Source organism: Synchiropus splendidus, chromosome 11 (genome assembly GCF_027744825.2).
Source record: "Synchiropus splendidus isolate RoL2022-P1 chromosome 11, RoL_Sspl_1.0, whole genome shotgun sequence".
Classification (NCBI taxonomy): Eukaryota; Metazoa; Chordata; class Actinopteri; order Syngnathiformes; family Callionymidae; genus Synchiropus; species Synchiropus splendidus.
Window position 1 is genome coordinate 692,501 of NC_071344.1, and position 25,321 is coordinate 717,821.

General features: G+C 46.9%; 2 protein-coding genes across 6 annotated transcripts; both read right to left on the reverse strand.

Moving 5' to 3' along the window:
- Positions 1-3,311: 3,311 nt before the first annotated feature.
- rps6kal (ribosomal protein S6 kinase a, like) lies at positions 3,312-17,880 on the reverse strand. Of its 2 annotated transcripts, XM_053878964.1 has the most exons (22): positions 17,839-17,880; positions 14,501-14,560; positions 14,276-14,392; positions 13,202-13,283; positions 13,032-13,112; positions 12,864-12,943; positions 12,198-12,304; positions 11,324-11,361; positions 11,068-11,210; positions 10,926-10,996; positions 10,764-10,852; positions 10,332-10,396; positions 9,933-10,035; positions 9,387-9,511; positions 8,680-8,802; positions 7,992-8,081; positions 7,760-7,918; positions 7,536-7,697; positions 7,394-7,470; positions 6,474-6,591; positions 5,459-5,599; positions 3,312-4,252 (listed from the first exon to the last, which is right to left on the reverse strand). In XM_053878964.1, the coding sequence occupies exons 1-22, from the start codon at positions 17,863-17,865 to the stop codon at positions 4,127-4,129; spliced, it is 2,184 nt and encodes a 727-aa protein (XP_053734939.1). In that variant the 5' UTR covers positions 17,866-17,880; the 3' UTR covers positions 3,312-4,126. The 2 variants fall into 2 exon arrangements, with proteins under 2 accessions (XP_053734939.1, XP_053734940.1); XM_053878965.1 differs by lacking the exons at positions 14,276-14,392; positions 14,501-14,560; positions 17,839-17,880 and having other exon boundaries at positions 3,314-4,252; positions 12,198-12,314; positions 13,202-13,270.
- A 675-nt stretch (positions 17,881-18,555) lies between these two features.
- hdx (highly divergent homeobox) lies at positions 18,556-24,714 on the reverse strand. Of its 4 annotated transcripts, none has more exons than XM_053878959.1 (11): positions 24,585-24,714; positions 23,222-23,438; positions 22,910-23,056; positions 21,686-22,795; positions 21,555-21,614; positions 21,345-21,491; positions 20,363-20,531; positions 20,205-20,284; positions 20,026-20,130; positions 19,833-19,955; positions 18,556-19,748 (listed from the first exon to the last, which is right to left on the reverse strand). In XM_053878959.1, exons 2-11 carry the CDS (start codon positions 23,285-23,287, stop codon positions 19,521-19,523), a joined length of 2,235 nt encoding a protein of 744 aa, XP_053734934.1. In that variant the 5' UTR covers positions 23,288-23,438; positions 24,585-24,714; the 3' UTR covers positions 18,556-19,520. The 4 variants fall into 4 exon arrangements, with proteins under 4 accessions (XP_053734934.1, XP_053734937.1, XP_053734938.1 ...); XM_053878962.1 differs by having other exon boundaries at positions 23,222-23,383; positions 24,585-24,711; XM_053878963.1 differs by having other exon boundaries at positions 23,222-23,379; positions 24,585-24,702.
- Between the last annotated feature and the right edge of the window lie 607 nt (positions 24,715-25,321).

A 25,321-nucleotide genomic window follows, 5' to 3' on the forward strand; every position in this document is an offset into this window, starting at 1 on the left:
AGTTGAGTAAGAAGAAGGGACTTTGGCTTGGAGAAGCTCTTTGCACGCGGTCCCCCTGAACTGTTATTGTCCGGGGCCTCTGCCCTCCTCAATCAGACATGCGTGATTTATCGCCTCCGCCGCCGGGCCTGACAGCCACACACTGACACGCACGCGCGCGCACCCGCACGCACGCACGCACACTCAGAAGCAGATGAATCTCATTTCAAAGACTACAGCTGCGTATAATTGGCCATGCAAGGGCAAAAATACAGCAATATCCCAGCAAAAAGTCACAATACCTCCGAATCATTTAGGGCTGGCTTGAGAATAAGTAGATGCATGGCTGCTGAAATGACTGAGAACTAGAGTGAGAGAGTGGAGGAGAGGGGTGCGAGGCCTTGCCTTGAAAACACAGAGCCTGACTGGAATACTAATGTGTCTGAATTTATGCATCTCCTCAGTCTGCGTCCCTGAGAGGGGGGCGGGGGAGACGGAGCGGCAGAGAGGGCTGGGAGGCTGGAGGTGAAGGGGGCCAACTAACTATATGGAGAAGAGGAGAGGCACAGCGGATGGATTTCATTCATCTGTTTGGGGCTCACAATTACAGCAGCCAAACAAACGCACACGTGGGCTGCAAACCCTGACAGGGATGAGCGACTAATGCGTCCACGCACACTCCGCACGGCCTGTTCTTCTGATCGCAGAGCCACAAACTTGACCCACTTTCTGCTGCTCCTAATGCAAAACATTTACTCAACACTGAGAAGGGTTACGAGCAGAGCTTCCTGATGACATCATCGCCAGTAAACTCGCTCCATGCTTTATAGTTGAACACACACTTTCACACTCGGCTGACAACAAATCTTGTATGTGAGCTTTGAGTTTAACCTCTGGGAAGCTACACGACAACAAAAAAGTCCTCAGGAAGTCAACAGAAAAGGCAGAAAAACCTCATCAGCTGCCGAGGAGACTCACTTGCCCACGGCCACACAATCACACCGCATCACTCACATCACTCGCGTAACATAACACCGAATTCATTGAAACATTTCCTCTAAACACGAGTTGTGTTCAACGTTCGGACAGATTTTTGAACAGAAGTTTGAGGCGGCGTGCGTCACGCACTTATTGACTCACCGTATGTTCACAGTCTCTCTGTTCCTGTAGGTTGGTTCCACCTCCTTATTTTGCCGGTCGGAGAAGATTCTGAAAGAGAAACATGTCAGCAACGAAGGCAGGATTCTTACTAGGAAGATAACAAGGATAACCTCTTGTACAGGCCAATAAATCGACCGGCCCTCATTTTTCACATGTGCACAAGAGTAGAACTAGAGGAGTTGGGTTCTGCTGACACAGGTCCAGTGACAGTACAGGGATTTACAAACTAACCTTCGTGTTTCCATTTTTAATGAACAATACATCATGTGAGACCATCAGAATGGTTTCCTCTGACTGCCATAGAAGTGGCTACGCTAGCACGCCACGTCCCTTAAATATCACCTGTCAATCAGTCAAAAATGGCATCACACGTCCCACACCTGCGCTCGCAGGTGATTTGGTTCGAGTCTCCAAATGACAGCATTAAGGAGAACTCAGGCGGTGCGTTCAGGTGTTCGTAAGATACATTCATGTTTGGAAATGAAAGTAAAAATGCTGAACTATGCTTTCACGGATATGTTATCACGCTGTGTGACGGGAAGTACATGAGAAGCACAAGGCCTGTCCGAGTGACTTGTTTTCCTGCATGAATATTTCTTACTAGATTTGAAGCGGATTCATTTATTACTGAGCAATTCATTCTGCCACACAAGGTTTGAGGGCCTGTGTGGCACATGAACACCCCGTAGCTGGAGCTGGACTGACCTGGACTCCCTCCGCGACAGGTGGAGGCCTTGAACGAGGAGCGGCACCGAAGCGGGTGAAACATGTTCCTACAGTTAGAAATGGCGTTTGAACTACGGGGCTGCGACTGATCATCCAGTCACATTAAAGACGAGTCGACTACGAACACCACGACGTGTCTGCAGCGCAGTGTTGACTTGACTAATGACATATAAATACAGATCAACCAGTTGAACAGTGGATTCTAGTCAGGCGCTCTCCAAGACTTGAACGTGGGACCTGGTCAAGAGGACGAGCAGGAAAGCCCCTGCGGACTCTGGACAGGAAGCTCCATCATGTGGACAGCATGGCGGAGCGGCGGCGTGTCTGCGGGCCTGTTCGGGCCTGGCGGAGAGTGCGTCACTGTGATGTCTTCATTTGAGACAGAGGGCTGATCACTGCTTGTTCCACATGAACTCATTATCACATACGCTCACTCCATTAATTCTCTGGCTTTTATTAGCAGCAAGCGTGCGCACACACGCGCCCAGAGATAGTGGACCGATGACAAGCCGCTACCTCATGTGGCAGCTAATGGCTTCATTAGAAGCAGCCTGTTAATTGGCCGACTTTGGGGAGTCACTGGCTAATGAGGATAAATAGATTCACACCTGAGTGGGGCGCTACCAGCCCTGGCAGCACCGCCGGAGCTCTGCTGACGCTCCACGGCGCTGGGCCGAGCCATGAGCCCAGGGTTTGCTCGGCACCAGGAGGGAAGTCAACATCAACAACAAGTCATCAGCCTTGGTGTCTCCAGCTCAGCCTGTAATGCTCCGCCTCCACCAGCCAGAGGGCGCAAGAGGGCGACTCACAAACAGCTGCTGGAAGGGTGTGTCTTGATCACGGCTCCATCCATCTGCTTTCCTGCTCAGATCTGGTTCTGTGCTGTCTGGACAGGGCAGTTGTGACACGCGCGCCCCGGGGGGTCTGAGGGTTGGTACTCTCCTGGGACTGAGGGGGGTGCAGGGAGCAACTGGGAGCAGGCCAGACTTCTCATTTGCACGAAGGCAGGACCCCGGACCAGGCGAGGACCTGCTGCGGAAGCTTTCTCCAGCTGGACGCTGATGCCACCGAGCGGTGACCACAACGCTCTCCGACCTCCGCTTGAAATAGAAGTGTTTCTGTCCGACCAAATATAGGTGGTTGGTAGGTCGGTGTCTGCATGCAGATGGACGTGACTATTTTGACTATGATCAGTAGCAGTCATAGTAGTAGTGCATTATCGTATTTGTTAATGTGTGTATATATATATATATATATATAACACCTTAATGTGAGATTCACATCTGCTAGTTAGAAAAATAAACATAAATAGGAAAATAAAGTTATAATAGATACCTATTCAGTATATGACTAACAAATATTTTCATGATTTGAAAGACTTAAGGGGACCGTCAAAATATGAAAGTATTAAAAACAAAAGGAGCATCAGAGCCGCAGGCCGATGCAATAATGATCTTTAATGTCCATATATACACAACTTGGAAAAAAAAATAGAATCTTAAAAATCAAATGAAATAAATACAATATCATACAATTTCCACAATGTCTTTTCGTAGTTATCCATGGAAATGTGTTTTTCCTTGTGTTTTTAGTTCAGCATCTCGGGTTGCAGACGAGTCCCAGAGGAATCCCCACAGCTCCCCCACATGCTCTTCATCTCTCATTTGTACTTTTTTTTCTTACAGCGGACAGATACTCTTAATATCCTCTAAGACAAAACACTATCTTTTTTTCATGTTCTGCAGCTCTTTTGACCACGTTGAAGTCGTAACAGGAGGCAGACGTTTGCGGCTTCAGTCCACACATGCATTTATGTCTCCAAAAATGCTGGTAAGTGTCGGCGGGCGGAAGAGGAAAGCAAAAGAGGACTGAGGTGGAGTGGGTGAAGATGAAGAGCAGTGGGGGGGCGGGCACAGTTAACCGAAGCAGCTTTGCATCAGCCAGTCACAGTGAAGGAGAACATCAGCTGGTGCGGTTCTTCTCGTGGAAGAGAGAATGAAAGGCGCGGAGGGCGAGTGCATAAGGAAGCTGTGGAAATAAATACAGGTCCGTCTCCCCGGCGGTTAAAGATATGTGCGTCCCCTCCTCCGCTTGTCCTCACCCAGAAGTCCAGTGTGTTTGTGTGGCTGTCGTGATAACTGCATGTCAAAGAAAAGAGGGAGACAGACGGTGGGTCTGACTGGCCGCTATTTGGATCTGTGCATTTGTCTGGGTTTGCATATGACAGTCCAGCTGAGGTCCCAACCGGAGGCCGAGCAGTCTACATGTCTGTTGAGGTGAGTTTCTTCATGCTGCGCCTCTGGGCTAAACTGGACGCTGCCACGGGCTCCAACACCGGCTGACTGGTCTTCTGGCTCAGAGCTGAGTAGGTTGCTGCCATGGCTCCCTGTAAGACCAGAGACGGTGGAGAAGTTACAGCGACTGCTGGCTCTCCACTCTCCACACAAGAAAGTTCAGGAGCCACGGAAGCAACTGGACTTCAGGGATCTCTGTCAGTGCAGTTCAGTGGAGACGACTTGCTTCAAAGTCCCCAGCAGGCGAGAAACACAGGTTGCTCCCCATACGGCCACGTGTCTATTCTCAACCGAGCAACAATGTCATTAGTTTACTTGGATCAGCAGAGGTTCTCCAAGCCGCCACTCCTTCCCTCCCATATTCACTGAATCATTTGACATCATTAGACACGTAGAGCTCAAACACTGTCACTCTGACCCAAAAAGAATGTAAAGATTGTCTCTAAGGAAATTCCAGTTCAGTTATGGCATATTTCATTTCATGAAATTTTGAGACTTTAAGAAAGAGAAAGGTGTAATAACACCATGGCAGATACTTAAACTGTGATACGATTGTGTATAATTTCATTTTATTTCAAGAGTCACAACATAAATCATAAATAATGGAAGCTATTTCAGAATTTGCCTAAATGTTGGTGACAGAACCTTCTGTAAAACATGTAAATATTATTTAAAAAAACACATTCCAATTTATTCTATATTTACTTTGACAAAATATACTGTTTAAATAATCCAATTCTGACTGAAAAAAGTTTGATTTTTAATTCAAATTGTAGCACCTTTGATCTGAACTCAAGACCACATGACGACGGGACACACACGGCCCACCTCTGGAGGTGGCGTTGCCCACCTCTGGTCTGCGTAGTGAGGCCCATCACATGAGTGACCAGTCAGGGCCGGTAGTTTGGTATGAAATGCAGGGTTCTCTGTTTCTGTTCAAGGTTCTCATAGTGTGACTCATAGAAAAAAGCTCAACCTCCACACCAACATCTCTGCTGCTCTTCTTCTGCCCTGGACCTGTCTAAGCTGAGAAACAAAAACAAAACATCCTGTTTGGAACCCTGACAACATGGCATCGTTTAGGAGAGGAGACAACCTCGGGTCTTCATGTGTTCATGATGACATCATGGAATAGGAGATGCAGAACAACTGCACAGCTTCCGGCTGATTTATATGACATTATCAAGAACTTCATTTAGGTGGCGCTCAGGCGTTTCATCTGGATGCAGGAGGTTTATGATGGAAGCGAGAATCACTTGGACCAGAGGGGGGACTCGTTGGGGGGGCGGTGCGCTCACCTTGACCAGGTGCGGCGCGTCATGGCGTGTGAGCTGGAAGTGTGGCAGCGCGTCTCTGCAGGTGATCCAGGAATGCTTTAGAACCTGCTCCGCTGTGTATCTCTGGTGCGGGTCCACGTGCAGCATGTGAGAGAGCAGTTCCTGGCGCACACAAAGAATCAAGGACAGGAGTGAGACCCTATCTCTCCATCTCTCTTGTGGGAGCATCTGGGAACGCGGGCGTGATCGAGAGTGACATCATCCAACTGGCCAGACTCGACTGTACTTTACTCACCACAGAGTTTTCAGATGGTAAAAATAAAGGAGGAAACTCTCGGTGGTTTCTTTGGACCCGACTTGGTGATGAGACGCCAGTGTGGAAACATTAAAACAGCTGCCAATATGTTTCTGCACTACAGCAAAGTCTGGAACTTGAGTGTGATACTCAACATACTGTTCAAATTTCATTCAAGTGTAAAAGATAATTACACAGACTCACTTTTCCAGACTCAAAATAAATGTATGTCGGAGCTTCAACTTCATCCCAAAAGCCAATTTATCAATAATGTGAGTGAATAAATTTTTTTTAAGAAACTTCTAATCGATACCTGACAACTACAGTTTGTGTTCTCAAATGGCCTAAAACAGAAACGGTAAGAGGAGCTCACCCATTTAAAGTGACATATCAAGTGAGACATTGAAACCATTGTTGATTCTATTTTTGTCCAGGCGAAATATCTTCTGGCAGAAATAAAACGGGATCATTGATTTTTCTTCAAGTCACATTTGTGACACTCCATGTCCCTATATTCTCCTCACAGTTGTACTGTGAGGCTATTTTCACACCATAAGTTAGCGGGATGAAAAGGTCAAACTGGTCATTTCCTGGGGCAAGACGGTATTGTCCTGCCACCTGACAGCATCATGCAGGGGAGAGAGAGAACAGTCTCGGCGGCGGTGACAGGATTTGAAAGCGAGTGTTTAAAAAGAGTGGGTCGACTCCCTGCGTTCAGTTTGAAACAGGTGTGACGTTTACCTTCGAGGTGTCCGACACTGTGTCCCAGTTTCCTCCTGTCAATGAGAACTTCCCGGAGCCTATTCGCAGCAGAATCTCCTCTGGTGTGTCGTTGGGCCCATTTGCGAACGGTGTGTAGCTGGAGACCAAAACAAGAGCGAGGGAAACGTCTCAGTGCGTTCCATTCTTGGGAACTAGGGGAAGCAACGTGTCCCAACAGTGCAGCTGGTCCATCACATACTGTACACACCAGGCTTCTAGCCAATGCTTCATCGGGGAATTTGACCCACTATGCTGGCAAAGTCCTAGCTAGGGGCGGAGCGCTGACATCACAGCTCACAACGTCCCGCACCATCAGTCGAGCAAGACGCCGCCTTTTGAGGCAGCACCTTAAGGAGGACTGTGAAGGATGCACAATCTAGTCTGCATTTATGCTCCCCATCATCAAAAACGGACACATCTCTAACCCCCCACCACCCTGATGCTGGGGGGAAATCCAGGGGAGAGCCCTGAGAATCAAGCTCTTTTGCACTTTACAATATTATTACTTTTTCATTGTATTGTGATTTCCCTTGGGATTAATAAAGTCTTCTGATTCTGAATCACAAACACGCCACACAGAAACTAGGACAGCAAGTCTGCGAAAGAAGCCCCAGCCACAAAAGGGATTCAACACCAGCTCCAAAACACAGTGCGCGACACCCTATGATCTCAACCATTTATTACGCTCCAAAGAATGGATTTTGGTTTATCAGCAACAGTATCACTGATACTCTTCTCATGATCATTTTAATCTGGATCTGAAAATATGTGACGCTGCCTGAACGGAACATGCGCTTCACAGATTTAATGGACTCATTGTTATCTAAAGCTGACAGCTCTTAAGGAAAAGGTTTGCATCCAGTCATCAACAGGACAAGAGAAAAAACAACAGTGCTTACCCTGCCAACATCGTGTACAGTAGAACTCCCAGACTCCATATGTCACAGGCAGCATCATAGCCTTGTCTCATTAGTACCTGCAAATGAACAGACAACGCTAAGCAACAGCCTCTCAATGACGGGTGTCTGTGGTGTTCCGCACCTCGGGTGCCACGAAGTTGGCGGTGTAACAGGGTGTGAGGAGCAGACCGTTGCCCCCTCGAAGCTGCTTCGCGAATCCAAAGTCACAGATCCTGATGGAGTCCGGATTTCCCGAGTCGTCCATGTACAGGATGTTGCTGGGCTTCAGGTCCCTGTGCACGACCTTGGGGAGAGGACACGCCACATCAGAGGGCAGCAGGGACGACACCGGGAATTTCTCCTCACCCCTTGGCAGTGGAGGTAGTCGACAGTCTTGGTGATGGTGTAGAGCACGGCACTGGCCTCTCGCTCGGAGAAAAACTTCTGCCTGAGGATTTTATCCAGCAACTCTCCTCCTTTCATCAGCTCCGTCACCAGGTACACGTACCTGCCCTCGTCATACACCTGACACACACACAGCAGTTACCTACTCGCCCACTCCACCACAATGACACACTCCAACACAAAAAGTACTGACGTCTTTCAGGGTGATGATGTTGGGGTGCTGCCCGTATCGCATCAGGATTTCAATCTCTTCGGAGGGATCTCGCTTACTTTTGTCAATAATCTGAAAGACAACACTTCAATCAGGGTCAGGTTCTTACTGCATAATGACTATTGAATCGGCGTGCGCTCATGGTCACGCCACACAGCTTATTTGTGGAGTGTGCTGCCCCCTGCTGGTACTTGCCGAATCTATCCAAATGCATTTTCGTTTTAACGAGCACATTTTTCATGAACCAAATAAAAGGTATCGACAGAAACTGTCAGTTATCAATTCTGGGATTCAGTCTTGACAAAAGTGTAATGTACAAAGGCTCCATCAAAACATTTCAGGATTAGCAGTATTTACTGGATTAATTTTCTTTGCTGACTTAATACAGCAGCTCCCCATTTTAAATCTTTCTTTGGGAACAAAACATACAGCAAGTTTAGGGACTGAAGGTTGAAACCGGATTCAGCTGTAAATGACTTTCCACTGTCAGGCAGAAAAGCACAGAATTAAAGCTGAAACTAAACTACTAAATGTGAAGGCGAAGGACACCAACAAACTCAGCGAAGGTCGGCAGCTGCCTGCGTTTCCTTCTGCGACCTGTAATCTGATTTGTTCCGTTTCTTGCCAGTACAGGACGATGATGACGAGGCTGCAGTCATTATCTGCTCACCTTAACAGCGTAGTCCATCCCAGAGACTCTGTGTACGCAGCGTTTACAGATAGAATATGAGCCGACGCCAATGTCCTCCTGAAGCTCGTACAAGTCTGAGAACTTGGCAGAACCACCGTGCATCTGTGGAGAAGAGAAGAGTGAAACTTTTCGCAGCTGTGAACACGTCAGTCAGGACCACCTCTAGGTCACCCTGATGAGGTGAGTCAAAATATGAACAGGAATTCTAATCCATTCATTCATCTTTATTTAACATGATTCTATAATGATCAAGCAGATTTTGCTGTATTCCTCCTGGAGTCGGTTGCTTGTCTTTCTCCTACTGACATGGACCTCTTCATGGCTCCTTCCACTCGGGACACAAGTCCATTTCTTTGTCCTCATGGAAACCTTGGTCAGAATGGACTTAATTCAAACGTCCCTCATTTCCTGGAACTATCATTGGATGTGAAGATCTGCCACTTTGGACAGGAGTTAGCACGCAGTCACCGACGGTCAGATAGAAACAGCTCAACAAAAGGTTGATTTAGCTCAAACTCATTTCACCGTCACCTGAACATTCAGTTTGCTGAGCCCGATAAAAGACAGACTCCTTCATCCTCCGACAAGTGATGCGGCATAATAACTCATTTGCGGTTTAATCATGGATCCGAATGATCATCCTCATCGCCCAGCTCAGTTTCACAGTAAAGACGATGATGAATCACCTGAACTATTGGAAGTATACTGAGCAGCGGTGAGCTCTTGTTCTCGTCCATCGGCGTCGGAGCGACAAAGCTGAAGCCTTTAAAAAGTTGGTGGGCGTTGGCGCTCGGCGGGATACCAGGAGAGTCTGGAATAAATGATCACAACTTTGTCTTGAAAATGTGCATGAAGATAATGAACAGTAATTACTAGAGAGGAAAATGAAGAGTAAGACTCACAGGTTTAATAAAGAAGGAGAAATGGCGCTGATCTTCTTGAATATTAAAATCAATAAATACTATCAGAAAGGTTTACTACTAAACAATTATCACAATTAACAGTGAGCTACAATGTGTGACCCGGGTTACACACTATTGCAAAAACAAGCAGTGACGCATGAATACGTTGCAGTATTTGTGAAGCTAAAATACAGAAGCGAGCAAGTTGTGAACTTACAGAATGAAATTATAGATAGAGAGTGGACCACACAGAGGTTAAGGTTTCCTGGTCTGATTCAGGAAGTGGCCTGCTGAATGAGTGAGTGAGTGAGTGAGTGAGTGCCGACTAACCTTTAGGTGTTTTCGCAGTGAACTCTGGGTCGAAGCAGAAAGTGTCATCCGGTTTCCCTGCCGCAGGCTTGAACGGGGGTTGCAGTTCTCTCCTGTAAAGTTTCTGCCATGACAACAGCACACGTTAGCGACAGCAGCTTCCTTAAGGCTGAAGGCCCTTGTCAGACTGACCCCTCCCTCACGGTTCCAGCCAGCCAACTGAGCCCTGCTGGCTCTTAAACGCTCGCATTAACACACGCATGGCGGGACCTGGCCGGACACACGGGCGGCGCGGCCAAAACTGGTGGCCAGTTCTCACCAGCCGTGAGCGAGGTGTGAATCCTCCACCGAAGCTTGGAAGAGCATGCGTGTTTATGTGTGTGTGTGTGTGTGTGTGCGTGCGTGCGTGCGTGTGCTCACATTCCAGTCGATGGTGGAAAAGAAAGCATGGCGTTTGATCTCTTCCACTCCGTCTGGTCCGGCACCTAAAGACAGAGGTCACGCCAGTTCACTTGACATGGAATGTTCTATTTGTATTGCTCTGAAAGGTCCACATTAACGGATCAAGTGCAAGCTTGGATTGTGAAAGTGCCAGGACATCGGCAACATCACAACCTTAGAAAACGGGTAACGCCACCAGTCTAGTTGCTCCGCAGAAACACACACTCAGATCGCCATGACGACCCACATGCTCCATCTATTCCAGGTTGCATCCTCACCTCCTTGCTAGATTTAGAAGGGCAATAGCTGAAGAAAACTGACTGGTAAACTCAACACAGATTCTGATTCCATCACTGTGGTGTGTCACGGGTTTATTAGTGATGATGGCGGGAACAACACAGTTGGCCTCACCTAATCTGTTCGCAGGGTTACGTTTAAAAAGCATTCTCAGCAAACTCTGGGCTTCCAGACTTAAGAACTGTGGCATTCCCAACTTCGCTCTGTGGGCCAGAAGAACACCGTTAATCATTTGAGGTCAAATATGTTGACCACTGTAAGCATGCAAGGTCTCACTTGAGGATCATATTCATGGTTTCGTTGCGGTCCTTCCCCTGGAATGGTAACGTCCCCGTCAGCATTTCAAACTGCAAACCAGAAGGAGTCATTGGTACCACAGTGGTGAAAAGGCGATGACAGGATGTGTGAGTGCGTGTACCATTAGTACTCCTAAAGACCACCAGTCAGCACTCTGCGTGTGTCCTCTCCTGTTGACCACCTCAGGGGCCATATACTCCACCGTACCACAGAAGGAATACGCCTTCTTATCAGCGTCTACCGACTCTTTGCTCAGGCCAAAGTCTGTCAACAGACAGAAGATGCAGTGATGCCAACTAACATGCCACGCCAAATCCAAGTCCAGCAGAGAAACTTGGTGTGTTTAGATCAGGAAAGAGGACTGAGAAACACCTCACCTGTTAATTTTATATGTCCAGCTTCATCAAGTAAGATGCTGCAACACAAAGCATTAGAAGGTGACTTCACCAACCATACCAGTTGTAATGACAGTTAGTAAAAAAAAAAAAAACCCCAAAGAATTGAAGTTTATATTCCATTAAATACTTGATGCATTCTTTATTCACTCTTTATTCTCTGTCGTGTGGGTAAAAGACAGTGGGAACTGCTGCATGATGACAGTACGAAATAGCAAGAGACTGGGCTGAAGACTGATGAGAAGACGCCACCTGGATTCAGTGGGACGGGAGCGTTTATTCCGCCTTTGACGAAGGTTAAACTACGTACTGGACACACTTGTGCGCTTCTCTTTTATTCATTCATAAAAATGTGTTGGGTGGAGGCAGATGAGCAGAGAGTCAGTTCTGAGTTACATTCATTCATCATTCTTTTGGGGATTTAGTTGGACATTTGAAGAGTGAATAAGAACTTGAAAGACAGGATTACGGGATACAATGTAGCCACTTGTTTTCAGTTGAACTGTCAGTTGACAGTTAAAAGCAGCAGAGCGTTTTGTGTTAATTAACTTATGGGACTGTGCTGAGGACAGTCTTCTTCTTTAGCCACATGCAAATCGTTCGGTGACTTTTCGGAGCCTGGATGATTCATTTACCGTTTTCTTTTCGGTCTACATGTCTACAACGGACCTGAAGTATGAAGGCGATTCATTACACACCGAGTTTAAGTGCAATATTGCTGCACACAACACCTGGTACACTCAGTCAGGCTGAGCCCTATTTTTAACAATTTCAAACAGTCGAAGGCACAGCTCTGCAAAGGCAGCCAGAGCATCACGTGAACTTAAGGGTGTGAAGACAGGCATGGGAGTCTTACTTCTCTGGCTTGAGGTCTCTGTAAACTATGCCCAAGTTGTGCAGATGGTCGAGGGCCAGGGCCAGCTCTGCAAGGTAGAATTTCACATCTTCCTCTGTAAACATAACCTGATAAGAACTGGACAGATTTACTCTCTGAACTCAGGGAAGAAGACAAATTCAGCAGCAGAAATAAACATCACAGCGTCAACATTAACCTTCAGTCACCACAGACAACAGGGCATTACTGTCACACAGAGAAACATTTCGCAGAGGAAACATGAGTGAGTGAGCAATTCGACATTGCCAGGGGCGATCGCTCTGCTATAAAAATACACTTTCAAGTCCGTCTAGAGAACAATCCCACTTTGCCGGGGCTTCCCGAAAGCACTCAAAAAGCACTGGAGTGGCCCACTATCCGACAGAAGCTCATGAAGATTCAGAGAAAAGCACCCCCAGGAAGCAACATCTCCCCTCAAAAAAACTACAGAATAGTGAAAATACAAATTACTTTTGCCCCTATAAATAAGAAATGCAGATATTAAACCCCACAAATGTTAGAATTGTAGCTCCAGGGTGACAAATTCTTCAGGGTTTCACACTGAAGTATACAAACAAAGTTATGGGAATGAAATACACTCATATTTCATTTGGAAAACAAGATTAAAGCAACAGAATATAAGCTTACCTCTTTGGATAAGCGTGTGAATACATCCCCTCCCCTGAGAAAATCCAGAATTAAATACAGTTTTCCTTCCGTCTGAAAGGCTGAAAGTCAGAAGAGACTTTATTAAAGAAACAGCCACAAAACCCTGATCACAACACACCAGCCCGGTGACACTCAAAAGCTGCTTACCGTAGTGCAATTTCACTATGAAGGGATGATTGACCTCCACTAAAATGTCTCTCTCCATTTTAGTGCGAACTCTGTCCCTGACTGGAAGGAGAAGGTGGGAGAAATGCAACATGATTTCTGAGTCATTTGGGAGTGTGAGCGTAATTAGATAAAAGGGTGAGCGACGTTACCTTTCAAAGATGCCTTCTTAAGAACTTTCATTGCATATAACTGACCAGCATCTGGACCTAAAATCTTCCTAACAAGAAATACCTGAGGAAAACAACAGTGACCTGGTTATTGTGGTTACTGAACACAGGATACAATCACACTCTCATCAAGGTGTCCAAAAAGTCTCTTATCAGATTACACATTTAGAGCAAGGATCGACTTCACTCATGTTAATGGGTTTGTTGTGATGTCATCACTCGGCCCACAGTAAGCTGAGGCTACACAACCATCACCACCCAAAAGTATGGGACCATTTGACATATCAAAGGACACATGCTGTTCATGACACAGTTTGGGCTAATTAAATTCAAATATTACGTCTGAAAACATCACGTAACACTATACAAATGTTCACAGTTCACAGTCACAACAGTTTACATACATTTCCTTACATTTTAAAATTATTATTTTTTTAAATTATTATTTAGTTGCATTGTCAAAAAGAACAGTTTTATTACATAGTAATTGTCAGTGGAACGTAATAGAAATCTTGGTAACTATAAGTACAATACCACAGACCTCATTAACAGGCAGCCTAATCGAATCTAGACACTTTAAGGATTACATTCAGCGGTTTTCGATGAGGAATATAAGTACAGCTCCTGCATCCTCAACTACTCCCCACCTACTGGTTATGTTTCTTCTCAATGAACCATTCAGTATTTTTGGGCACTTTTCTGCCTCCCTATGTGTTTGCATGCATTCGCACGTGGCTCAGGAGGTGTTTGTGTGTCCCCTGTGGACGTATAAATGTCTCTCCGTGGGAGTGAAATTGTGTCTGTGCAGGTGTATAGGTGTTTTTGCCGGAATAATAAAAGAATCTTCTGCAGGTTTATAGGTGTCTCCTTGCGTGGGTTACGTGTCTCTGCATGTGTGCCTCCACAATGCAGTCCACACGTGTGTGTCCCTCACATTGTGTGTGTGTGTGTGAGAGGGCAAAATATTAAGCATAGTTCTACTATGTTTTCAGCTACACCCTGAATATATGAGCTTGAACTTGGGCAGTACATATAAATAAAACACTGATGCCTTACCTTTCCAAAAGAGCCCTGACCAAGGACTTTCAGCAACTCAAACTGAGACGGATCCGCTTTCTCGCAGCCCTCCTTCACATGGTGAGTGATCGGAATCTCCTTATATGCCCCCTCGTCCTACACACACACACACACGCGCACACACACACACACACACAGCCCAGCGTGGATCAAACAACAACGCTGACAGAGATAATCCGACGCTCATAAACTTGATGTACTTACACAGTGAGTGTAAGACTCTCCTTCCTCCATCGGCTCGTCCATGATCTGATGTCCATTGACCTGAAGCCAGGACAACAAATTGCATCATGAGTGGGCACCAGTAAACGCATGAATAATGCTCTCAGCTCCACACAGGACTGTGAGTGATACACGCCCACATGCATGATGGAAGAATCAACAGATGACATTGGTGAGTCACATGCCATCACTCTCCAAACTTGAAGATCCCATCGTTGTGAGTGTGGAGTCTGCTCTCCCTGCCTGTCGTGATGTCCGGCGCTCATCCTGCCCCTCTGGAGCTTGTCATTATTAGCATTCTAGCTTAATCCCCGGCTGGCGCAAAAACAACACGTCTGACTGGCTCTAGGTCTCGGAGTGTGGTGGTCAGCATTCACCCTCCAGAGGACGCGAGGCCTGTGTTCCTGTGGCTCATGCATTTCCAACACCATCAAATCAAACTTCCCCTTTCATTTTCAAATGCTTCTGCTGACTTGTTAGCATAAACTTTAAACAACGACATGTAAATCAGTTAAGAACTGACCGCTCTTGTGCTATCCAGGCCTGCATACATCCGTTTTCTGGGCTAATGCTCAGTCGGCATGATGTATTCACTCCAGCGTGTTTGTGTGTGTTGAATTCCATCAAGCCTCTGAAGAGAGGGGATGAGTCATAGCTCTATGCAAGCCCACTCAGTGGGTGGAGCTCCCGACATACACTCACGTACATCCGCAGAAGAGAGGCCATCAGGCCAATTTTTGGTGTTTAGCAGCCACATGAGCATAAATGGACAACTCTCTGGATAGAAGAAAAAGCCAGGAGTCCGCTGCAACACAGAACTGTGGTGCATCTGTGCTGGCTGGCCAAAAGCAACGATTGTGTCATCGTTCACACTTCAAATTTCACTCCCACCTTTGCTGTGGCTCATCTTGGAGTACAACCTACACATGCAGAGGATACAAGCCACTTTCATTTGAGCACCTGCTGCATCAATTATCGTCTGACTGACTCACAAGTCCGAAGTAAACAGTGTCTTCAAGCAAAAAAACCCCCTCCAGTTTCAAGAGGCTAATCTTGATGTCGGATGCTTCAAGGAAGGTACAATAAGTATAGGCCTCAGTTACAGGGCACGCGCGTGGTACATAAAGGTTTATGGGAGGGAGACTCAAAGGGATTCACGAGTGCCGCGGCTCTGTCATAACGTGATTTGAAAGAGTCTTCATTTATACATGACTGCAAGAGCAGTGAGGGCGCGGAGACAAATGAAGGTCAGAATGCTGTCTTCAGCAGTACTTTACAGTGCAGACAAGGTTAGGAGAGTCGATGTAAACCGCAAAATATTGCAGAGATGAAGCGGCTTCATATGTCAGGTTGACCTGGCTGCACTTGGGAGCAGCATCTAACCTTTCCACAGTTGTCCCCAAACAACACGCGGGTGGCCTCTAAACAATGTTTTCTCAAGGACCAAGCCGGAGAGGTTGTTCTCCTGAAGAGTTCATGATGTCGTAAACACGTTCATTAAAACAACACATTCGTTCACGTCGTTTTGCACAGAACAGCGCATCAGAGGAAATGTGAAAAGAGTTTCACCCTGATTGCCAGCTTGCAAAGTCTGGTTTTACAGCAAAAAAAAGTTTTTCAATTTCACTTGATTTGGCAAAAGCAGAATGTAGCAAGTTGTTGAAAAGATGATTGAAGTACATAGTTGGGTCACTGTGACACTTTGATAGAGTAAAGAGGAATGACGATATATATATATGAAGAAAAAAGTATATTCAAATACAGTCATTCACAAAATGGTTAAGAAACCACTTGGTAAGCACATATGAGCAGTATTGTAAAGCCAGACCTTGAGCGATTCTCAAGAATTGGAACGATACGAACAGATGCTGAGGACGACTAGTTGACATCGTCGACCATAATAGAGTAATCGAATAATCACCAAGTGCTGAGTCTCCAGGTCCATCGGGAGAACAAACTATTCAAAGCACATTTTGATCAAGTAAAACGTGAAGTATCGAAACAACACTGGCGTCAGAGTAGGCTCAACAAGTCGCCTGTTGTGACGACAGCCGTGACCAGGGCTGTGGATTGGCAGGTGTCCCGCGGTGGGATTCTTATCCCGATACAGGACTGCTGATACGATACATTGCCATTCTGTGTCTAACAAGAACCATCATTTTACGGAGGAAAATCTGATGTGCATGAAAACAAGTTTATTCTGATGACACGCAGAGAAATGAATCGCTCCCTTAATGGACAAAACGGCTCCATAGCACCAAAACAAAATGTTCGTATGAAGCATGTCACAGAAATGCAGCACCATATCCAAGTATCTCTGTAATAGACAGAATACATATCTATGTAATAGTGACCTTGTCCACTTAAAAACCAATATGACAGAATCAAGCATGGCGATAGTTGGGCAAAAACATGGCTACAGCCTCGCAGTCCCATCATGTATGGCCATGTATGAGCGGAGCCTCGACGAGTCGACTGACTGAATATGGCTGTCATTTGAAACATAACTCGTGTCTACGTTGATTTTCTCTTTCACACGAGTCTTCTGCGCGGGACAGTCGTGATTTGCACCGCTGGTTTTACACTCGAAGGTAAGAAGCCAACACCAATGACGGTTTATTTCAATGTACCACAAGTTGAAAACGACAGACACTTCTGACGGTTACTTCTACTAAGTGCGGATGTTAACATTTTTTGGGGTAGGTTCGTAATGACCCAGTATTAGTGAATAAAGAGTACATATTCAGTTATCTGTATCAGCTACTAAAGTGATGTTTGGCCGTTACTTTGATTTAATTCTCACTCAACTTTGCTGTAGCGATTTATTGTTTTTCTTTAACTTGAGCATCATTAAAAATGTATCTGCGAAATAAATCATGAAACGTGTCCCCTAGAAGAACGGTCTTCATGACCAACTTTAACTTAATGGTAAGCCAAATGGGGTGAGTTACAAGTTTGCGGGCAGTAATCTGTCAGTTAGCATGCTAACGCTAGACGCGCTAAGCTAACTGAGAAGAAACTCATCTAACAAGTGCAAATAATGACGAGAGTCACTCGGAGACAATGCGAGTGGTTAGAATCCACTGGCCATTGTCACCCGATAGGGCGGTGTGTCATAAAAACCCGCGGTCAGGCTGTTGTTGAACTATTTTGCTGGACCGGTGCAATAAAAATAAACACCGAACCAGCTGTTAGCATTAGCTAGCGTGTTAGCATGCATCACGGAGCGCTGCAGATCGTGACGCGGATCGAGGCTTCACTCCTGACCGAACAACTTCCAACACACGATCGAATACACGAGCCTTGACTTAGTTCCTCACCTCACTGCTGACGCTGTTTACCTCCATCTTGTGCCCGAAATCCTCTTAAATCTAAGGCATCGTAGTCCACAGAGATCCCCGCTCCACGCTGTGAATCTCCCTGAGTGGAAGTCAGACTCTTCTGCCGCGAGTGTCCGATGGAAGCTGCAAGGTTGCGGGCGTGCGGCGGGATGCGATCGTCGGTAATGCTGATGACTTGAACCATACGCGACAGCACCGCTACCCTGCCATTGATGCGAATATGGCGGCGACTGTGGTACCTGATCGTCAGTGAATGAGTTTATTGACGTATATGTGACGCAACTCGGCGAAGGATTTCCCCGGTCCTCGGAGTGATGCTCAGCGACAAGTATCCAAAGTCGCTTCGGAATGGTGTTCGAGGGCAGAATGCCGCGCTGCTGCTTCGCCGTCCGTCACTGTTGTCCGAGTGGAATTAAGAGGCTTAGCGCTCATCCACGCTTTCCACAGCTGTTCCTCCGCCCACAAGTCCTTGTGTGTGGAGGTAGGAGATCATGCCTCGTTAGTTTCAGACTCTGAAAGCCCACGGTCACGATTTTAACAGGGTAACCGGGAGCTTTGTGGGGGCATCTTCAACAAGTTAGCCCCTTCAGACGGGGCCCATCTGAACCACTGGCACACGCTCAGTGAGTCATCAATGGACCAGATAGCAGAAACACAGGAAGAATGTCAACTCATCCCACCACAGAGAGGTTCGCTCCAGCGGGTGTATAGTCATCCAAAGTCACATTTATTTGTTCTGTCTTTCAATTGCGCCACACAGAACGGTGCGCCCATTTCTCCAACAGAAGCAGGAAGCACCATTTACACATGGATAAGTTTGTCAATGTTCAGGTTTTCATGACCTGTTCATACTATTTGTTTCCTCCTGGGATTGCTTTTCATTATGTCACGTAGACTGTGCTGTGTGTTTTGTTCTAGCATCATGGACACAGCATATACACCTCTGTTAATTCAACTATGTCACCTTGTTGGCCAATTTACACACATTCACATACTGCCATTAAAGGTTGCTGAGGGGACATCATCCTCATTAGCGGTTCAGCACCTCGCGCTTTCATTGTTAAAGATTGATTCAGCTTTGGCTTATAATCAACACCCACTTACTCTGCAGGGTCGCGAACATCCCACACGTTTTGGTTAAGCAGCAATGACTGGGGAAAGGTGAAAGACCGCAAAACCTTTGAGGTTCTTTATTGTGTTCTCTGCACAGAGGCCGGAGAAAGGCGAAGTATGCACAGTAAAAAAAGGCATTTTCAGTCCCACAGTCCTCGTGAAGCGTCTACCCACAGGTGCAGGACGTGAAGCGTGTTTGTCAGTGTTAGTGTGGGTCAATGTAGTCCTGACACTAGAGCAGGTGTGTCAAACTCAATCAAGTAAGGGCCAGACAAAATCAATATTTGCTGACTTTAAGGAAAATGTTGTTTAACCTGAACCCGAAAAGAGTGGTCCGTGGTTAGCATGGAATTGCAAAAAGTGTCCCTCTACCGGAGGCGACACTCTTCATTCGTCTGCTTTCCCAGCTGAAAAACCACCACCTCATTTGTTCCTTATTACTTATAGCTACTCACGGCTGCATAAAACGTCTTGGCCCCTGACTCTAGAGTTTGGCACGTGCTATTCAGTGAGGTGAGGAAACGTTTGTGTGAGTCTGTGAATTAGAGTCAGTGAACTGCTTCCCGCAGTTGCTCCTCTGATGCAGAGGGCTTTGTAGCTTCACTTGTGGAACCATCTTCTTTTCCCGGGAACGGTGGGAGGCGTTTACTGGCAGACATCCTCTCAGAGTCACCGTCATTGTCACCACATGTGTCACTGTGATTGAAAGGCTCCTCTTCTCTCGCCATGGTCATCTCCCAGTTGTCTGACATCTGAGGTAGACTGGCCATGAGTTCCTTTACCCAAAACAACCACACTGGCTTTAGCAAACTAATGACAAAAAAAAAGCACCGAGTCCATTGACAGAACAGTTTACAAACCTGCTGTCTTTCCAGGTCGTTGTTCCTCACAGCACTTAGCAGGCATTTTGTGAAGCTCGCGAGCTCCAGGTATTTTTGTTTTTGGATCTCTAGCTCATGCTCTAAGAACTGGACTTCCTCGTGCTGAATAGTAAACGATAAGTTAGAGAAATCATTTCCAACAACCTCAGAACATTGTGTCTTGGGTAGTCACCTTGAACTCCAGGAGGTTATGCATTTGCTGCAGGCTTGAAGCCATAACTTCACCTTCACCATCTACATCAGCGTAATCGTCTTCCTCATCAAAAACTTCCACCTTCTGTCAGGGTACAAAGTTGAACGACCAATCATCCTCATGTCATGTAAAGAATTACTACTTGCAGAATTACTAACCACATTGTTAGCCATAGGAGCACCGTTGCCTGCTTCTGGTTCATCCTCCTCATCCCTGTGGTGTGAGTCGTTCGTGCCATCTAGGAGAGAACAGTACGTTCACACCAGGGTGTTCTGTGTGTACCTTATCCGTGTGTGACATCTGCAGTCAGTCTCACCTTCAGACAGACAGACAGATCCTTCATCATTGAATTCATCTCGGGGTTCAGGCGTCACTGGTGATTCATTGCGAGGAGATGAGTTTGTGAACACTGCCGGTCCTCCTTGTGGCGGAGGGATTTCAATACCCATCAGGCGATACTTCCGTCTTCTGTTACTGATCCACGTCTTTAAACCCAAAAGTAAAAGGCCAGTGTTAATGACACTGAACCGGTATCCATGCCACCATCACTGACAAATGGGGTGAGCGAGAAGTCTCCTCGGATGATGACGGTATGGTGATTTGTTGTGAGTGTAAGGGGGAGTCTGAGGGGTGGAGGTATCCACGCTGGAGAAGCAGGGAGTTGAGGTCATGAAAAGAGTTCAAGAATTTTGGATTAGTCATAAAGAGTTATAGAGATATAGAGAGATCGAGGGAGATGAAGAACAGAGTGCAGTCAGGGTGCAACAGGTGAGACTTCAGAAACACAGAAGCTTTATAGGACAGTCATGAGAGCTGCCATGATGTGTGGTTTTCAGACAGTAGCTCCGACACAAAGACAGAAAGAAGAGAGTCAGATACTGAGGTTCAGGATTACAGATCAGAGCAACAGCTCCTACGAGGAAGTTGGTGAGGCCTGCTACTCTGAATGCAAAAATGGTGAATACGTTTTAGCCCAGCTGTATTCCTAAAGTTGCCCTTGCTTTCTACAAGCATCAAGTCAGTGAGATTACAGTCGATCCGGTTCCAGTATTTATTTGGTCTTATATTTATCCAGCAACTTCCCACAGATTTATCTAGCCTGAAAGATTTCCAAGACCTGCGTGCAGTTACAAAACTTTCTTGACACAGTTTGGAAAAGTCCTGCTGATCTGGCCAAAACATCCACGAAGCATGACTTGTGGTTTGGCTGGTGTAAACATGTACTGTCCCAAGGGAAGCAAGTTTCTTCATGACATCACTCACACTAAAAAAGGGACAAGCTTTTCAACTATTTTTACCTTGACTATTTCTGTGTCCACATTGAGCTGGTTTGCAGCAGCAGTGATCTTCTCCCGGCAGACTGAGCCCAGACTGGTCATGCCTCTATCCCAGTAGCGCTTCAGTTGGATCAGATCCACGTCACTGAACTGGGTGCGATCTTGAAGCTACAGACAGAATGAAGGCAAGTTTCAGTGGCTGGAAAAACAAATAGATGATTGATAACTCACAGTTCTTTTTCTTGAGTTGATGATAACCCAGGGGGCGGCAGACAAACCGACTGTGGTTGTCTGCAGACATAAACCCAATTAGGATGGAAGTTTTTTGTCATAGGAGGATAAATGGCCGTGTTTTGCCTCACCTGTGAGCTCGATTCCCTTGATAATGAGGTCTGTGTTGTAAGTGAATAGCTGCCCTGTGCGACCTTGCTCACTGAAGGCGTTGGGCTGCCTGAAACTGTGGCAGGATCAGATGATAGAGTCACTTGCTTCTGTTTGTGACTCTGAGCTGCCATGTTTGCTAATTCCTCTTCTCTTTCCCATTCATCCTCATCTGCCGTTTCAATGGCGATGGAAAAATTACTGCATGGGTCAACAGCTTGGACGACAGGCTTTTGATTCTCCTGGCTTTTGTGAGAAGACGAAAGACCTTGTCGCAGTCTGTCGCCATCTTTCGTTTCGGATTTATCAGCTAGCGTGTACACACGCTGGATACAGGGAGTCTTTTCCGGAGCAGTGTTTTGACAAGCCAGGGTGACTGGCGCCTTCTGCGGCACAGGAAGCTGAGGTTGGGTGTTGGCTTGAGGTCTTGTTTGAGGCTGAGTGGAAGAAGACCGGGAGTGTGCTTGGGAATTAGTATGCTGTCTAGTCCAGCTGTGAGGTACTACGCCAGGTGTCCCAATCCCCAACTCCCCCGGGGGGACACTTCCCTTCTTAACTGCAGTGTAGACTAAAGGCCCCGAGGCAGGTGTGAGTGATGGGAGAGTTGGTGCCAGAGACATAAGCTTGGCATGGATGGGGGATGAAGTTGTTCTGTGTCTGCCCTGCAGAGCTTGGTTCATCCCCGAGGAGGTAGGATGTGACGGGGGCTTCTGTTCGGTGAGAGCAGGCGGGGCTGGTGGTTTCGGTTGGGGGCGAGGAACAGAGTTGTGAGAATAGACGCCTGTCAATACAACATCATTACTGTTGTGGTTACTCCCACTGCTGAGGGGAGAGGAAGAGGAAGGCGAGGAAGACGACGAGAACGAGGGAAAAGAGGAGGAGGGAGGGAGTAGATTCACACGGTTCTGGATGCTTCGAACGACTGCCAGTTCAGAGGGAAGCAAGGCCCCAGCTGTGATGTTTGGTAGAGCTCCAGAGGAATGACTGGACAAGAGGCCACCTGGGAGACCATGGCTCGGCAGCTGATAGGTCATTGCTCCATTCTGGTCCACCTTGGATGCAATTTTACGTCTCTTGTTTCCAACCCAGGTCTGAGAAAAGACACAAACTTGTAACAACCACTGCCGCGTGCGATACAAATTCAAATGGCAAATACTGACCACACTTTTTATCTCCCTTCTGGACAACCAATTTAGTTTGCTCACCCGCACAACGCTGAAGTCCAATTTAGCCTCCTGAGCACACTGGAGTATCAGCTGGAAGCAAGCTTTGCTCTGATTTGTCATCCCATTATCGTAGTAACGCTCCAGGATTCTCTGCTGCTCCGCTGTGAATACTGACCGCAGGTTCATCTAGGGGACAGCGGTAAACCTCCATGAACAGAGTTATGGCGAGTAAACCAGATCCAGCATTCCTCAAGAGTACTTTGTTCAATAATAATACGCTAATATACAGAGTGCGACATGTAAGAGGAGCAACAAAATATAGGTCTTAAAGCAGACTGTCACAATACTTACAGTCTGCAGGCCACGCCTCTGTGACCACGCATCCATGCCGCCACTGGAGGAGTACGGGGCTGCCATGACGATCACAGCAACACCGCCATTGTTTTATGTCATCATGAATGTGCTTCTTCCCCTCCTGCGTCAGTGTACAGTGCTGGTTGCTTGAAGGCCTGGCTGACAACAGGTTTAGTCCAGTCCATTAATCTGTGACTGTAGCAACTGCAACTATCTGTAACATCAACAACGAAAAAGCAACTAAACATTCTCAGAGAGACAGATCAGTGAGACCATATATGAAAGCATTGCGAACATTATCATCTGGATTCAGAATGACATGCAAAAGGTGGACAGTGCATGGCAGCAGCGAGGCTAAAGGCTGTAGGTGTATGGGGGCAATGTGACGGTTAGATGAGGACTGGCAGAGGGAGGGGACGGGAGGTCGGACAAATAAGGATGGGAGAGGTTATAGGTTCTGGATTTGATCCGTTGTGCACTAGATGGACCTCGTGGAGCTGGCGCTTGATAATGTAGCAACTTCAGCGACAAAAAACACTCCAGCTCCTTAGGTTTTCCAGCAAGCCAGCCTCCTCCATCTCTGGTCCAGGTTTATTCTCTCACCATAGGAACCTACAGACGGTACTGCACGCTGGCCCCCGAATGTGAAGGCAACATGCACATCACAAATATCAGCAAGTCACTTCTTAATGTGATCAGAAGACCACAACTTACGGGGAGATCATCAACCTTGACGCGAATTGCTTGACAAAATATGCGCTCCAGAACTGGCATCCACATCACGCTGTTATTTAAATGCAGACTACTGGAACATCAAAGCCAAGCGGATACGAGTCCCAATATCGAGCCTCGCGTGTTTTTACAAAGCCGTTTAAACTCCATCAAGTGGACTTTGATAGTGTCGTCGTGAATTCAAATGAACACGGCAACGTTGTGCGACCAATAAGCGTCGAGCTGGTTTATTTTGAAAGGCTGACTGCGCATGGCCGCCCTCCATCTGAAAACACTGCGGAGAGGAGGAACGCTCACTGCCGCTCCAGCGGAACCAGGTGGCGGAATAACAGCCACCGACTGCCGTTGCCTGTAGCTACGCGCACGCAATAGACGCCCGCGGGAATGCTATTCGACCACCTCGTTGGTTCGCGCAGCAGCTGGGCGGCGGGCCTGCGTTAGCTGCGGCTAACTAGCATTAGCTTAGCTTCCCAAGTGCAGCGCCGTGGCTCAACTTTTCCTTCAAATCCCAGTGATTTCCTGACTCCGGGCTCCAGCACCGCCAGAACCGCGCTACCGACGGAGCGCCGGGTCAGAACCCCGGGCCGAGGCATCCCAAGCAGCGGTGAAGTCATCCCCCCCCGCTTACCATGTATGATGACAACAATCAGCCGCTCGAATTCAGAAGATTTCTTCAGCCGTCCTCCAGCCAGACAATGAAATCACACCGTCCGATCATCAATTCTCATCATGATTGTGACGTCACGCAGACAGGAGCCAATGGGAGGCCGTGATCATGGCTGTGACAGCTGGCAACTGGACCCGCCCCCCTCTGACTTTGATGTTTGGGGTGCTGGAGGATGAGGTCACGCTTGAACAACGACACATCAGGGAGCTCCCTGCCAGAGCCCAGATCATTTGTTTGAAGTGAAACACTTCATCCTCTTGACCATCTGAAATGGCTTGAACCGAATCAGCTGATCAAAACAAATGATAGTAGCTAGTTGAAAACACTCATCACATCGATTCTTTTTGACAAGGACCGTGTGTGCGTGTATATATACTGTATGTGTGTATACATATATATATATATGTCATTTGCTTTTCTTGGGTTTACAGTTGCTGGCTCTCCTACGTACCAACAAACAATGCTTGCCCACACTGGGATGCATGTCATGAAGTACACAGACAGGCTTATTCATCTGCTCTCATATGGACGTATGAAACAAACACTGGCCCTCTTTTTGAGAAGCCTGCCAACATGCGACTGCCTTATGTGCGCACTGATCATACTTCTCTGTGAGGCTGCCAAAGCTGTCTGGAGGAGTGGACCAATGCATCCTACCATCTCACTGAAATCACCGTGGTATGCCTTTACACTTCTGG

Bases quoted from the DNA above. Each gene is read 5' to 3' on its own strand.
- rps6kal (XM_053878964.1), bottom strand. From the start codon at position 17,865: ATGGAGGTAAACAGCGTCAGCAGTGAG. The intron at 11,362-12,197 runs GTAAGACTCCCA...TTTGTGTTGCAG, and splicing joins AGAGACCTCAAGCCAGAGAA to CATCTTACTTGATGAAGCTG. The intron at 10,997-11,067 runs GTACACGCACTC...TCTGGTTTGCAG, and splicing joins GGTCTTTAGGAGTACTAATG to TTTGAAATGCTGACGGGGAC.
- hdx (XM_053878959.1), bottom strand. From the start codon at position 23,287: ATGGCAGCCCCGTACTCCTCCAGTGGCGGCATGGATGCGTGGTCACAG. The intron at 23,057-23,221 runs GTAAGTATTGTG...GCTGTCCCCTAG, and splicing joins AGAGGCGTGGCCTGCAGACT to ATGAACCTGCGGTCAGTATT. The intron at 19,749-19,832 runs GTTTGTAAACTG...TTTTGGGTAAAG, and splicing joins ACGACCTGGAAAGACAGCAG to GAACTCATGGCCAGTCTACC.